Source organism: Lontra canadensis, unplaced genomic scaffold (assembly GCF_010015895.1).
Source record: "Lontra canadensis isolate GAN:19392208 unplaced genomic scaffold, GSC_riverotter_1.0 scaffold32, whole genome shotgun sequence".
In the NCBI taxonomy this organism is placed as follows: Eukaryota; Metazoa; Chordata; class Mammalia; order Carnivora; family Mustelidae; genus Lontra; species Lontra canadensis.
In genome coordinates this window covers 11,067,687-11,081,811 of record NW_022631026.1, presented here as the reverse complement: position 1 = coordinate 11,081,811, position 14,125 = coordinate 11,067,687, and the positions used below count along the sequence as shown (strand labels likewise).

Sequence of the window (14,125 nt, the reverse complement as noted above, 5' to 3'; positions counted from 1 at the left end):
CAGTCTTCTCCGATGTGTTGAACTCTTGAGCCCTAGTTGGGGTGTACCACCGAGAGCTAGAGTAAATAATTGACATAGTTTCTTACTGGTAAACCCTTAAGTTCACAAGAGATATATACAGTACTTAGGATGTGCTGGGAGATTATGTGAGGGTGGTGACTCTTTGTTCTACTTTGCTTGAGTCTTTCAACTGTATCCTGGGAGTTCATCCCCATGGATTGGCTGTTTTGGATTTGGATATTGCTATATGAAGGGAGTCATTGAAATCTAGGGTACTATGGTAAGTGCTATAAAGCTTGTGTGTAGCAGTTCTGTAAAGAGCGAGCTCTTAACTATATTCATATTAATCATCATAAAATAATAGAGTTCAATTAGTTACTCCTTACCAAGTTTCAGAGTAGAAAATGCATTAAGTCCCAGTGCTTGCCCTTAAGGTGTTCACAGTCTTGCAAGGGAAATTATAAACAAATCAATAAAGGAATATGTTAATATTATGAAAAGATAAGCTCAGAGGAAGGACACGCTATCCAGTTGGTAGAGTCGGGGGTCGGGGGGAAGGACCTTTGTGAGTAAGTAGTGTTTGTATAGTAAGGCTTGGCTGTCCACCCTGAGCGACTGTCACCTATTTCAGTTGCTTCACTACAGTCCTAGTTAAGTGACAAGCGTTTTCGTATTTTAATGGATGGAACTGGTGCTAAAGGAAGTAAACTTGTATCACTGCACGTTAGAATCAAGATTCCGGTTGGACTGGGGTTCTCTGACCTCATAGGTTAAGACTTTCCTTCAGAAGATCTTCTGCAGCCCTTAAATGTTGAGAGGGGCCGACTTTCATCTGGGCCAGTTAGAACACTAGCGATGATATTAATGGAAAACAAGAGAGAGAGACCTTGCAGTTTACGTGAATGACACCACCGGACTTGAGGCGTTCATTTGTGCTGAGACCCCGGAAACGTGAAACTATAAATAAGTCATTTACCAAATATATTGGGGTCATTTTGTGTACTCATCACTGGCTGAGAAACTTCCAACAGTGCTTCTTTCTCAGTCCAGCAATAGTCAAGGGACCTTGGGTCAGCCAGGTAGGACAGGGCTCTGCCTCTCCGTGTGGCTTTTCTAGGAAATGAATAGCTGAGCCGATGAGTTTGATATCGATTACATGGTAATATAGAGTGTGTAGTCAGCTTATCATTTTGGCTAAAACATCGCCAGAGAAGAAACTAGAGTTATATTGCCTCTACAACCTTAGCCTCTTCTACCAAATTGTGAATGCAGCTCATCTGGGGCTGGCTTCGTGTCATTTGTCACTTTATTAGTTTTTCATAATATGCCTTGTATGATTGAGTATTTTCTTTTTAAAATCTAATGATTAAAGATAGTTGTGGAAGTGCCTATTCTGATTTACTTCTCTCCAGTTTTGAGTTGATTAAATACTTCAGCTTTCATTGTCAATATGAAAATCCATCTGGCTAGAAATCTGTGAGTATTAAGTTTTGTTCATGTCTGGAATATAGTAAAATTGCCAAAGTGATTTTCATTTCAAACATTTCCCATATGTTATGTTTATATATTTCCATCTCATTTTTGGCCTTAATTTTTATCTGAAGTTTTATTATTTTTCTATTTGTATTTCTTAGATGAAGTAGAACAGATAAGTTTCATTTCTCCTACAATTTTATTTGCTCTTTTTCACACTAGTTGGTATTGAGCAACTTTGTTAAATGGATCAATCAATGAAGAATAAGTGGGAAGATGACAGTTAATGTGATTAATCTTGATTTAAGCCACAGCTGTTTTCACAGCTTCATTCAACTGTGAGCTTCTGGAGGATAGACGCAGAATATACATTTCTTCCATGGGGTCTAACATAGAGCTTGGCATATTAAGTACTAATAAGTGTTTGTGGAATGAAAAAACCCACAAAAACATTTGACAGGTTGCTTTCATGCTCCTTGGAGGCAGGGCCTTCGTTATGTTTAGCTTCCAGCCATTAAAAAGAATCAGCAAATAAAATTCCTAAATCTGAAGAAAATTTTGCTGTAGCCATGAGAGCCTTCCTGTATACAATCTGTAAGTGTATTCTTAGGACATTCTCCTCTAGGCTGCTGCTGTACCGGAAGTGGGGGCACCTCGGGTGTTTTCAGACACGAGGTGCCACGTCCTACTAAGCAGAGTGACACGAAGGTTACTTCTCCACATATGTCAACATGGTCCCAGGGGTGAGTACCCCTGGCGTGCTTTCATGGAAGTCCTGGGTTCTTGGTGACTCTGCTTTCAAAGCACCAGCCTACAGAGTGTTTATCAGATGTCCTAAAGCACAGCCAGATCACGGGTCCCCTTACTGACAGAGTTTTTAGGGACAAAGGTTGCTAAGTCTGTGCAGTTTAAATAGTATGGGGGAAGCAGTGGGAACATCAGCTTTTTTGGGGGGTGGTGAGGTACCTCTTAATCCTCTTTACCTATTTTTGCCCATCTCCCCCCACTCCCACAGCTACCGATTTGGTCTCTGTATTTATGAGGCAGTTTATATTTTCTTCCTTTGTTTTGTGTTTTAGATCCCATATATATAAATAAAACCGTATAGTATTTGTCTTTCTTTGTCTGACTGACTCCACGTAGCATAATATCCTCAAGGTCCATGCATGCAGCCACACAAATGGCAACATCTCACTCTTTCGAATGGCTGAGTAATACTCCGTTGTATGTATATACCGCCTCTTTTTTAGCTCCTCTATCAATGGACACTGGGTGGCTTCCCTATCTTGGCTCTTATAAATATTGTTTCAGTGAACCTAAGGTTTATATATCCCTTCAAATTAGTATTTTTCTTTTTTTTCTTTGCTTTCTTAAATTTTCTTTCATTCAGGCTTTTATAGCCTGAAGCAGAGTGAAGTTTGGAATTTTGTTTGAGCTTCTTTCTTAAATATACTGTGCAGATAATTTCATCAGACTCACACATACTGTGAGGTTAAACATTTAGTTCACATATCTAGAGTGAATTCTAGGTGTACTGCAAAGGTGCTAGCGTGTAGATAGTTAGGTGTATATCCAGAAGAATTTAAAACAGGTGCTCAAACAAATACATTGACATACGTATTTAAGCAGCACTGTTCACAATAGCCACAAGTGGAAAAAACCCAAATGCCCATTAATGGAAGGCTGGAGAAATCAATTGTGGTTAACACCTATGACAGAATATTAATAGTACTCAGCCATAAAAATGAATGAAGTACTGACACATGTTATAATGTGGATGTACCTTGAGAATGTTACGCTACTTTAAGCCAGACACGAGAGGTTACATGGTCTATGAATTCATTTATATGAAACTTCCAGAACAGGTAAATCCATCGGAGGCAGAAAGCAGATTGGGAGCGGCTGAGGGGAGATGGAGTGGGAAATAACTGTCTGCTGGGTTCGTGGTGTTATTGTGGGTAGGTGGAAGTGCTTGGAAACTGAAAGGAAGTGACAGCATGGTGAATATACCAATAGCCAAACGCTCAACCGACAGAGCCACCCAGGCGCCTTCTGACCTACTTTCTTTTTCCTGAATAAATTTAGTCGTTTTTGTACTTTTTTGTACTTTTGTTCATGTTATGTTCTCTGACTGGAATGTCTTCCTCCACCCATGTTCCGTGTCCAGATTTTACCCCGTCTCAGAGCACCAAGTGTAGCGCTTTCTTTGTACCTCTTTAACCCCCTCCCTCTTTCTCAAGCCTCTATTCAAAATGGCCTCTTCGTCCTTTGATACCGTTGGTGCTTTTATCTGTACCTCTTTTTGGGTAGTTATCAAATTTGAACTTGGGTTGTAGTAAATTTTATCTGTTTCTTAGCTCTCTGCCTGCTTGAGTTGTGGGGCCTACGATATCTGGTTTCTTTTCCCTCTCTCGCAGTGTCAGGGCACCGTCTGCTTTGACTAAGGAGCAGAAGAAACCACACTTCTGGGAGGGTGTGGGAATACTAGTACTGCGTCAACTCAATTTCCTATACCGTAGGCATTCTAATTGGAGTGTAGGGATTTCAGAGATTGATCCATTCCCTAATTCAGCATTGAGCTATTCTGACAGGTGAGCACCACGAGGGGTCTGGGAATATGAGGACGACTGACAAAGCTGTGCGTGCAGAAGAACAAATCTCACCTTCTGGTTAGAAATTGAAAGCACGAGACACACCCATTATTGAAGCCATCTGCATGGAGCCATATTGGTTTCAGGGGGACCGAAAATGGCTGAAGTACACTATGAATGATCAAATAAGTTCAGTTGGTTATTTTCAGTAACATATACCTTCCGGTATTCTAAGTCTTGGAAAGCTAGTTATCTTTTTTGTGATAAAGTAAACCAGGACGATCTATTTCTTGGCTTTTATGGTAACTTTTTGGGTAAAGGTTAAATAATTATGTCTTCTGTTCTCGGGCTGCTCTGAGTGATTTATCATAGTGGAGATCAGGAAGTTCTCTTAGGCCATGGAAGGAAGTATTAATTTTCATACTCTAAAGGGTTAGCCACTGAGAAATTGTTAATAAGACATATATGCTTGCTCTGTTACATTAGATGAAAAAGCATATATTGATGAATTATAGCATTTTTTTTTTAGGCTTACAATTTTAGATGAATAGACAAATGATTTTTTGCTGGCCTTTTCCCATACTGTTAAAATTCTGAAAATGAAATAATGAATGAGCCATGAGGATGTCCGGCAGTGTCTTAGTCTCAATTGTTTTATGATATTTGAGATTCTAGAAGGTGGGCGCGATATTATGTTCCATGAAATTAGAATATGAATAGATCAGGTTTGAGGATTGCATGGCTATATTTTTTTACTTAGTAAATTTCTAGTCGTGGGAAGTCAGAACAGCAGGTAACGGGGGGTTGCAGAGTCCTGTCTCAGAGCTGGGGAGCCCGAGGCCTGGAGAGGTTGCTCAGCTTACAAGTTGTGGGAGTAGGACTCGCATCCAGGCCGACATTATTTACAACAGCAGAGTTGTTCTCCTCCCAAAATGTAAGTGTGTGTGTTTGTGTGTGTGTGTGTGTGTGTGTGAGAGAGAGAGAGAGAGAGAGAGAGATTGCAAACTGTTCATGTATCTTGCTCTCATTTGTATTAATTGCATACTTGCTATCTTCCTGTTCTTGTGCATGCTATTTTCTTTATTAAATTGAGTCACAGCAGTTGCATATGCTCATTTGAAGTGTAAGAACCAGATTATCGAGAGGAATAGATTTCAGCTAGGTATAATTAAGAGATCGAAGGAAAGCATTTCCGTATTTTGTTACTTCAGAAAATCCACAGTTCTCGCTATCTCTTGATTTTCTTACATTGTTGACTCAAGAAGTCTTATGCATATTTTTCATGTTTAGCCAGGTTATGATGACCTTAATCCTGATTGGAGACTCTCTGTTGAGAAGAGGAAAAAAATCAAAGGTGAGTTGTATGAAGTATGATAATTAAAACCTTAAGAGACTACAATTGTATAGTAAAAGTACTCTTTGGACGATATATGTAGGGGACAAAAAAAATCTTTTTACTCTCCAAGGTTCTCTGGCTGAGGCCCTGTAAAATTAGATTGACACAAGACAGGTTAACAGGAGAAAAACAAACAGATGTTTCTAGTGTGTACCTTGAGCTTACACGTGGGAATACCCAGAAATGAGTTAACTCCAAGGGTTCTTTGGAAATTGGTCTTATTTATAGAGAATCTTGGCAAAGGAACAATAAAATTATTAGGAGAAGTGACAAGATAAAGAACTTTGGGTTTCTCAAATTTCTTAAAATATTTATGTCACAATGGCATATTTCTGAGGTAGTGATCTGAGCTCCTTCCCAAGTTTAAGAGGAAATCAGCTTTGAAAACTGTTATATGTCTTTCTTAAATTTTTATTAAGAGTATAGTTCTCTCATATTGCTTGTCTGAAAAAGGATATATGAACATTTTCTAAAGCCTTTTTTAAGCCTTATGTATACTTTGTATCAACCTTATGATATGTGTACTTTGATATACCTTATGATACGTATACTTTGTACCAAACTTTCAGCTTACTCTGTTGAAAATGCTGATATTATCCCTACATTCTTCATTTTTTAAGTGGAAAGACCTAAGAACACTTACTCTTGCATCCTTAGAATTTTGGACTTTGGTAAATTGTTGGCACTTAGATCTTTATTAAATAAATTACCATTTTGTAAAAATTTGAGTGATGACTTAACAATTTATTTTTTCTTACTTAACATGTTTAGGGCCCAAATACAGTTTTTAAATTGATCTTTGGACTAAATGTGTTGTATTTAAGCCACGTGGACGGACGGACTTGTATCGATTTTTTTTTCCCTCCATTAGATAAAGAGTCCTTTTACCCGCTGATAGATGTAAATTGGTGGGCAGCCAATGCAGTGACTCTGGCTCGTTGCTCTGGTGCTTTGACTGTTTCATCAGTGAAAACTTTGAAGAATTTACTGGGAAAATCCTGTGAGTGGTTCGAGCCATCACCTCAAGTCACTGCTACCCATGATGGAGGATTTTTAAGTTTGGAGGTAATGCTTTCCCTTTTAGAGAAGCTGGTGTATTGGAAAATAAGCATGTACTTCACCAAAAATCTAAACACCTGATTTTAATGCAAATTTAATTTTTTTAGTGATGGCTGTCCATTTATCTTTATCGAAGTACGGCTAACCATTTGATTTTTAAATTTTAGCAATCCCATTATCTAATCTTGTCCTTAAAAACAAAAATCTGCGATTGGAATCAGAGATTGAGTGCAGTATAATAAAGATGTATTGTTTAATGGATTGAAAACCTTGCATTGTAGAAGACTGAAGAAAATGGAGTCATTTTGTTCTTTGTAAAGCATTTTTTCTTCACTGGCATGATAGTTTTTTTTCTTCTTTTTCCTTTTTCCTAGATTAGATATCTTAAAATGTAAAAGGTATTTCTATTTAAATATGGTCTTTAACAAACTCTTTCCATGAAGTTTGGGAACTTAAAAATTCTGGTTCTTTTTAGTCAAGAAAGCTTGTTTGTCTCATGTCAAAAGACTGGAAAATAGAGGCTATTAATTTAAAGATGTTTTGGTCATTAAAGATTCTTATTCTAAGCCTTTCAAGGTTAAGGACCTTTAATAGTTTTCACATCAGTGCAGATTCACAACTATTTTTTACCTCAAAGTTTGTTACTGAGTCTACAGATGTTATTTAAAGAGAACCATGGCTTAAAATTGAAGGCAGCTCTATTAAGTCAGGGAATGAAAGTTATCTTTAACAGTCAGGCTTTCAGACTCAGAAGTTTGTGAAGCTTTTAGACATTTTTTTTTTTTTTAAAAAGGGAAGAAGGGCAGGTGAGCCATTCTCAGTAAAGCAAATAAATACCTTCATGTTCATTTTCTAAATAGATGAAAAAATCCCGTTTCTCTATAGCAGGTACAAAAATATCAAAAGTGAAGGAATTAGCATTCTTTTTATTTTCTTAAAATAATTGCCAGATCTATATTTGGGAGATTATATTAATGAGCCATTATGAAAACAGGGTTTAGTTTTGGAGATTTGGAGCCAATAAGGCAATGGATATTTCTGGAACTGTTGATGGGTATACTGTTTGTTGTTGGGTTCCTCTGAAGTCTGTTCTTTGTCTTTACCATGTGGCTCATGGAACTGGAATAGAATTAAAAATATTTTTCTCATGGACTCTAGAGCTTGTCTTGAGTTTCTCACTACTGATTTTACATCTCCTTTTTCAATTTAGTGTGAGATTAAACTTGCCCCCAAACGATCTCGTTTGGAGACCAGGGCTGGAGATGAAGATGAAGGGGAAGAGGACTCTGATTCTGATCAGGAAGTTTCTGCCAAGGCTCGCTACTTTGGCTACATCAAACAGGGCCTGTATCTGGTGACCGAAATGGAGCGATTCGCACCTCCGCGGAAACGCCCGCGAACCATCACCAAAAACTACCGCCTCGTGAGTTTACGCTCCACGACCCCAGAGGAGCTCTATCAGAGAAAGGTGAGGGGACATGCTGTCACTATCAAAGTTCTCACAGGCCTCCAGATTTTATTTCAGTGAGAAAAACCTAATTGTTTTTCTTTTTTTCTTTTTTTGAGAGAAACCCAATTTTTTAAAACAGAAATTCCGAGAAGGATTGTCCTAACAGTGATGTGTTAGAAATACAGTAGGGTAGAGCTTTGAAAATAGTGCTGGCTTTTGTGCCTGAGGAATTGAAATGAAAACAGTGATTGAAGGATGAATCCACTTAGACTGTCCACTTGTGGCTTAGCCGGGTGTCTAACCCTAACCCTAACCCTAACCCTTACCCTTGATAAGTGCCACTGTCTGCTCCGACTGCAGATGGTGGGGGAAGAAACGCAGGCTTGCTCTCCAGTCAGGGGTTTGCTTGGGAAGCAGACTGAATCCACACTGAGCATTCCAGTTATCTCTGTCGTTGCTGCAGTGTCCTGGGTGGGCCCTGGGCTAGGAGTCAGGCTGTTGGCTGTCCTTTCCTGGTTCTGCCGTCGTTTTACTCTATACATGTGGGCACTTCAGCTGTCTCTCAGCTTTCTGTTGAGTGTGGAGAGAAATACATGCTCTGTCTGCCGCTCAGCAGGTTGGTGGGCTTTTGGTGCCCCCCCACCCCCGCCACCGTGCTCATGAGAATAGTTAGCAGTGGGTCACGTGCTGCAGAGGGGAGGGGATTATCCTTATCCGTGACCTCATCATGGCGACACTGTGGACCAGTCAGTAATGTAACCTTCCTGTTCCCATTTCCTTGTCCCAAGATTGAAAGTGAAGAGTACGAGGAAGCCTTGTGTCTGGCCCAGACCTATGGCCTGGATACGGATCTAGTCTATCAGAGGCAGTGGAGGAAGTCCGCGGTCAACATCGCTTCAATTCAGAATTACCTGGTATGTTTAAATATTTTGGTGACATGGTATAATTCAAATGTATGGCTTTTTTTGGGGGGGGGGTGCTAGGGCTTCATATTGGAGCATTTTATATTGCTGACATTTCTATAGCTGAAGCGTGTTTTATTCAGTGTGGAGAAGTTATCTTTTATCTCCTTGTATTGGCCTTGCAGCTGGACTTTGTGATGAAGATGGGGGAACAGATAGTCATTGATAAACGAGTTAACTGCCTGGTTTTACTGGTAGTTAAGTACCAGTTAACTACTTTGCCTAATCCTTTCTTTTCCTCTACCTCAGTTACCTTTCTTTGCCTGCATCATTCAGGGTCCCCTCAGGAGCCAGAAGCCACCTAGTAATTTGAACAGGGAAAGTTTTAATATGGAGCCTTATTTTCTAGTGAGATTTACTATAAAGGGGTAAAGAGAACCCTAGGGAGTACCTTCAGGCCAAAGGAGCATCCCTAGAGAGGAAGCAGACTTGGAGGGGAGGCCCGCTCCCTTGAGATGGGATTCAGACCTTACTGACCTTTGAAGGAATGGTTGGCTGCCCAATGGTTGGCATCTTTGGGATGCCTCGGGCCAGGGCTGGTTCTTGGTTGCCAAGGTTGGCAGGTAGGAAGAGGTGGGTTGGATGGGCAAGCTGGTGCCTGTAGCTAGGGTGCCCTGGTAAGCTGAGGCTGGGGGGTTGGAAAACCTCAGAGAAGGAACCATGGCCAGGACTGAAACAAACAAACAAAAAGCTTCTAGTTTGCAGATGGGCATCATCTAGGAGGACTCCCAACCCCCTGGGCATTGGAGATTCACTGAATCTGCCTGTGGGGTAACAGCTGAAATTCAGTTGGACGTTGTGTTCAGCGGGAATAAGGGCGGAAGCAGCCCCTTCCAGGGGTCCCCTACATGTACTGCTGGCTGCTGAGCCATAGGGACAAGTTTAGAACCTGAGCACATTAGGGCTAGAAACCAGAGCCTTTCCTCTGCAGTGGCCCTCCAGCACCCTCTCTTGATGAAGCTTGATGTTCTGTCAGTTGCAAAATGGAAATGCTGTCCATCCCATGACTGGCCGTGAGGAGAGCTCTTGAAGCTGAGAGGCATTAGATACTTGCCATATCAGGCTTGCCAAATTTGCTTTCTTTGTTTAAATCTTGCAGCTGGACTCTTCCTGCTGCCCGCTCCCTGAGTTAAATTTGTTACGTAGCCTGTGTATCGGAACCCTCGACACCTTTGTGAGGACACGGTTGGATTTATGGCATGTTTTAAAGAGGGCATGACTTCTCATGTGACGTTAAAAAAGGAAAATGCCTTTGCATTTAGGAAGATCTAAGAAAGGTTGGGGAAATTTCGTGATAATTTTAAAATTATACATAATTGTATATACATTTATGTATAAAATTGTACATAAAATTAATGTATGTGAGTAATTAAAAATAACAATGTGAGAAAGTTTTAAGAAGTTAATGCTTCAACCAAATCGGAAGTCAAACTGTTAATAAGTAAGACACTGGAGAAGAGAGAGCATGAGAAGTAATGAAATAAAGGAGGAAGTTCCTTGTATTTCCTTTAGGAGATCAGAACACCAAAGCTGTATTATCTTTCTTTTGTGACTCAGGACAGTGAGTTGTGAGTTTATATGTGCCTATTCAGGGCTTTTTCTGGAACACAGTAAAGGACAATATTGGTCCCTGAAGGAGCTGACAGGTGTTAAGAGAGACAAAGCAAGTACATTTTTTGGGGGGGAGAAATACCTAATTCAGCTACATAAGTAGGCAATTAAGAGTAAAAGTACTAGGCGAGAGAAGCGAAAGGAGCACAGGAGAAGCATAAATTGGCCTTCCCTTTTAGGGAGCCTGTAATCTTTCTGATAAGATTCATGTCTAAAATATAAATAACCATACAAGAAGATTCCAGATAAAGGCTGTGGGAACCCAGTGAAAGTAGCAATCATTTTAGACCCAGTGGTTCAGGAAGGCTGTAAAGTGAAGACACTTTGAGTAGATTTGAGAGACTTCAGAGCAGGCATCCTGGAATTAGAAGAGAGGAAGCTGTTCTTCATGGGACAAATGGTATGAACAAATTCAAAGGAAATGAGCATGACTTGTGACATCGACTGAATTTGTCATAATCTTCGTTTCATGTCTACATTAGTACCTGGCCCCCTTATGAGCTCTGTAAGTCAACCCATCTGCCGCATCAGATATTCAACAGCAGTGAACTTTGGGAAATATGATTAGAAGATACATTGACTTGGGTTCTGAAGGATGTGGAAGGCTTGTGATGACTTAGGCTTTTTATCCTTAGGGTAATGGGGAAGTGTTGTGGCTTTTTGACTCTGGAGGCACAGAAGTAGATGGTGTAGAAGATGAACTGGCATGGAGGGAGAGTGTTGGTGGGAAACCCTACTAAGGCAAAGATGTCATAGGTGTCATGTGGTGATGCCATGGACTGGTATGGAGGCCATAGACCTGGAGAAGGGAAAATGAGTTAAGAGGCATATGAGGAAAGAACTGATGGAATGGAATGTATAAAGGAATGCAGGGTAAGAGTCAAATCTTACTTAAAACTTATAACCACAATGACCCTTTCTTGGAAGAGGCTAGGTCAGGGATTTTGGATGGAGTCGGAGGAAGCAGTTGGGAGGGAGGAATGGGCCCTTGGTCTTTGCAAAGAATAGCACATCATGGCTTTTATGATGAAATTATCATCTACACTTTGTGTTACATCTCATGGTCAAGTAAATCTAGAACTTTGATGTGCTATGCCTCATTAGTTTTGTTTCAAAGTGCACATGATCATTACAATAGGCTATATCTTATATTGCTTTTCTGCTTGCTCTTCTACTCTATTAGATAGCCCGAATGCAAACTAATAAGCAGCTATAAAAATTTGGGTAGATCTTTTTTATGTTTCTGAAGGAGTCCTCAACTTTGTGTTTGAGTAGAAGAAAAAAAGAAAACTGTAGGAATCTCCTTGTCTATATCCCATTCTAGTCACCATTAGGGAATTAGCTTTTTTCTGTCAAGCTTCTCTAGCAGCTACCTGTGGCAAAGGGGTTGGGTAGCTCTACTTCCTTAGGTCTAGCTTTATGATTCTAGAAGGCAGTTGTCCTATGCTATCAGATGTCCTGAGTTCTTTAATGCCGCTGTCTTTTATTTGTATCCAGAGCAAAATAAAGAAACGATCCTGGGTTCTTCATGAGTGTTTGGAAAGAGTTCCTGAAAATGTGGATGCTGCAAAGGAGCTGCTTCAGTATGGACTGAAAGGCACAGACCTGGAGGCTCTGGTGGCTATAGGGAGAGGAGCCGAAAATGGCAGGTGGGTCATAGAAAGATCGGGATCCAAGAGTAAAGGTGACTTTGTGAAAATATTAAAGCCGAGACATGGCAGAGGGTAAACTTTTCTTTATTTAGGTTATCCTGTAATGAGACAGTTGCCTTCGATCAATGCTTCTCTTATCTGAGGTCACAGCTTTCTTTCCTTTGAGTTAAATGTGTGTATGTATGATAGCTTCATGCTAAGAAAAGAGCAGATTCTACAGACCTTTATCAGATGCTGGCAGTTTCTAGCTGTGGGCTAAAGGCACTTACCTGGGAGTGCTTCCCAGTCAGGAGCACCCCCTTTGGCAAGCGTGAGCTTCATTCATTTTGTTTGTCTTGGCTTCCTACCTCCTTTAGAGAATTCGAGTGATTAAATCAGGTGTCTTAGGAAAGCACTTTGTAAACTTGTAAGTACCACACAAATGTCTGTCGATAATAATAGTAAAGTTATTTGACAGGAGTCATTGCTCGTTAGACATTTGGAATTTTTTAAAGATCTAAGTGTGATGATATATTTAACAAGTAAGTACTGTAAATGAGACTGACATTCACTGTCCTTTTCAAACCTTGTTTTTTTGTACTTTAATTAATTAATTTTAAGTAATCTCCATGCATAGTGTAGGGCTTCAACTCATGACCCCAAGATCAAGAGTCCCATCTTCTATGGATCAAGCTAGCCAGGCACCTCATAAATTTATTTTACTTTTATTTATTTATTTATTCATTTATTTTATTTATTTTTAAGATTTGTATTTATTTGAGGGAGAGTGAGCATGCACAAGAGGGAGCAGGGGGAGGGGCGGAGGGAGAGAGAGAAGCAGACTCCCTGGTGAGCATGGAGCTGGGCTCGATCCCAGGACCCTGGGACCATGACCTGAGCTGAAGACAGACGTTTAACCCACTGAGCCACCCAGGAGCCCCTATTTATTTATCTTTTAAGTAAACCATTTTGAAACCTTAAATAGAAGTGATTCCAACTGTAAACTCTGGGCATCATTTTCTCAATGGGCTGTTTCACATTGGATAAGTATAAACCTCACATGTTTTCCTAAGTAGTTCTTATTGCCATGATTTTAAAATTTTTGTATGTGACAATTAGTGATGACTTTTTGCCCATCCTGTGGATATAATGAGTGAATCACTTTCCTTGCAAAACAAAAGCTTTCTTTCAAATAATTGGTTCTTTCTGTTTCTGTGGAGAGCAACTTAGTGATAAAATCAGCCCGAGTGGGGGAAAGCAGCTTTCACTAATAGCTTTGGGTTTGTTTTTTTTTCCTTCCAGATTTACATTGCCTGGTGAAGTAGACATTGACAACATCCCCTATGAGGAGCTGGCACCGCCCAGTGAAGAGCCTGCCAGGAATAAAAAGGAGAAAAAGATCAACAAGAGACAAGAACTACTTAAATTAGTGAACTTTGCAAAGTAAATGATTTATGACTGTTTGGTACTTTCTTTAAAATAACTGGTCACTCAAGTGTGCTCTTCATGAGGATTAATTGCTCTGAATTATTCCAGCAACGCAAACCAAATGCATTTAGTGTTATTTTACCCTCGTGCTTTTGTGTACTGTTCTGTCAGTTTGGGGCTCAGTGGAACATTGTTATTTTTATTCTGTTTTAACTCATAGAGAAGTGCACTTCCGTGTTAATGTAAGTGGCCTAACACAGCTATTCACAACAGGTTAACGCTGGAACAAAAGGAACTCTGCCGCTGTAGACGGAAATTACTAACCTACTTAGATCGGCTTGCAACCTATGAGGTAAGGAGTAGTTTTAATCAAACCAGTTAGGTTTATTTAGTCTATCATTATAAATGATATTGCTGCCCTAATATCTGACATTCTTGATCTTTTAAACTATGTATGTTTTGGGAAAAATTCATTTTGTGCAGAAGCAGTTTCTCTTATATAACTGCTTTGGTAAAAATTAAGA

At 39.9% G+C, this 14,125-nt stretch overlaps 1 protein-coding gene across 1 annotated transcript in view; it reads left to right on the top strand.

The window, feature by feature from the left end:
* NBAS (NBAS subunit of NRZ tethering complex) overlaps positions 1-14,125 on the top strand; it is a 316,364-nt gene that overhangs the window by 73,217 nt on the left and 229,022 nt on the right. The window contains exons 13-19 of the mRNA XM_032866873.1: positions 5,355-5,418; positions 6,332-6,525; positions 7,730-7,987; positions 8,758-8,883; positions 12,040-12,191; positions 13,476-13,616; positions 13,875-13,953. Of these exons, the coding sequence (XP_032722764.1) occupies positions 5,355-5,418; positions 6,332-6,525; positions 7,730-7,987; positions 8,758-8,883; positions 12,040-12,191; positions 13,476-13,616; positions 13,875-13,953 (1,014 nt within the window). The remainder of the gene's footprint in view (positions 1-5,354; positions 5,419-6,331; positions 6,526-7,729; positions 7,988-8,757; positions 8,884-12,039; positions 12,192-13,475; positions 13,617-13,874; positions 13,954-14,125) is intronic.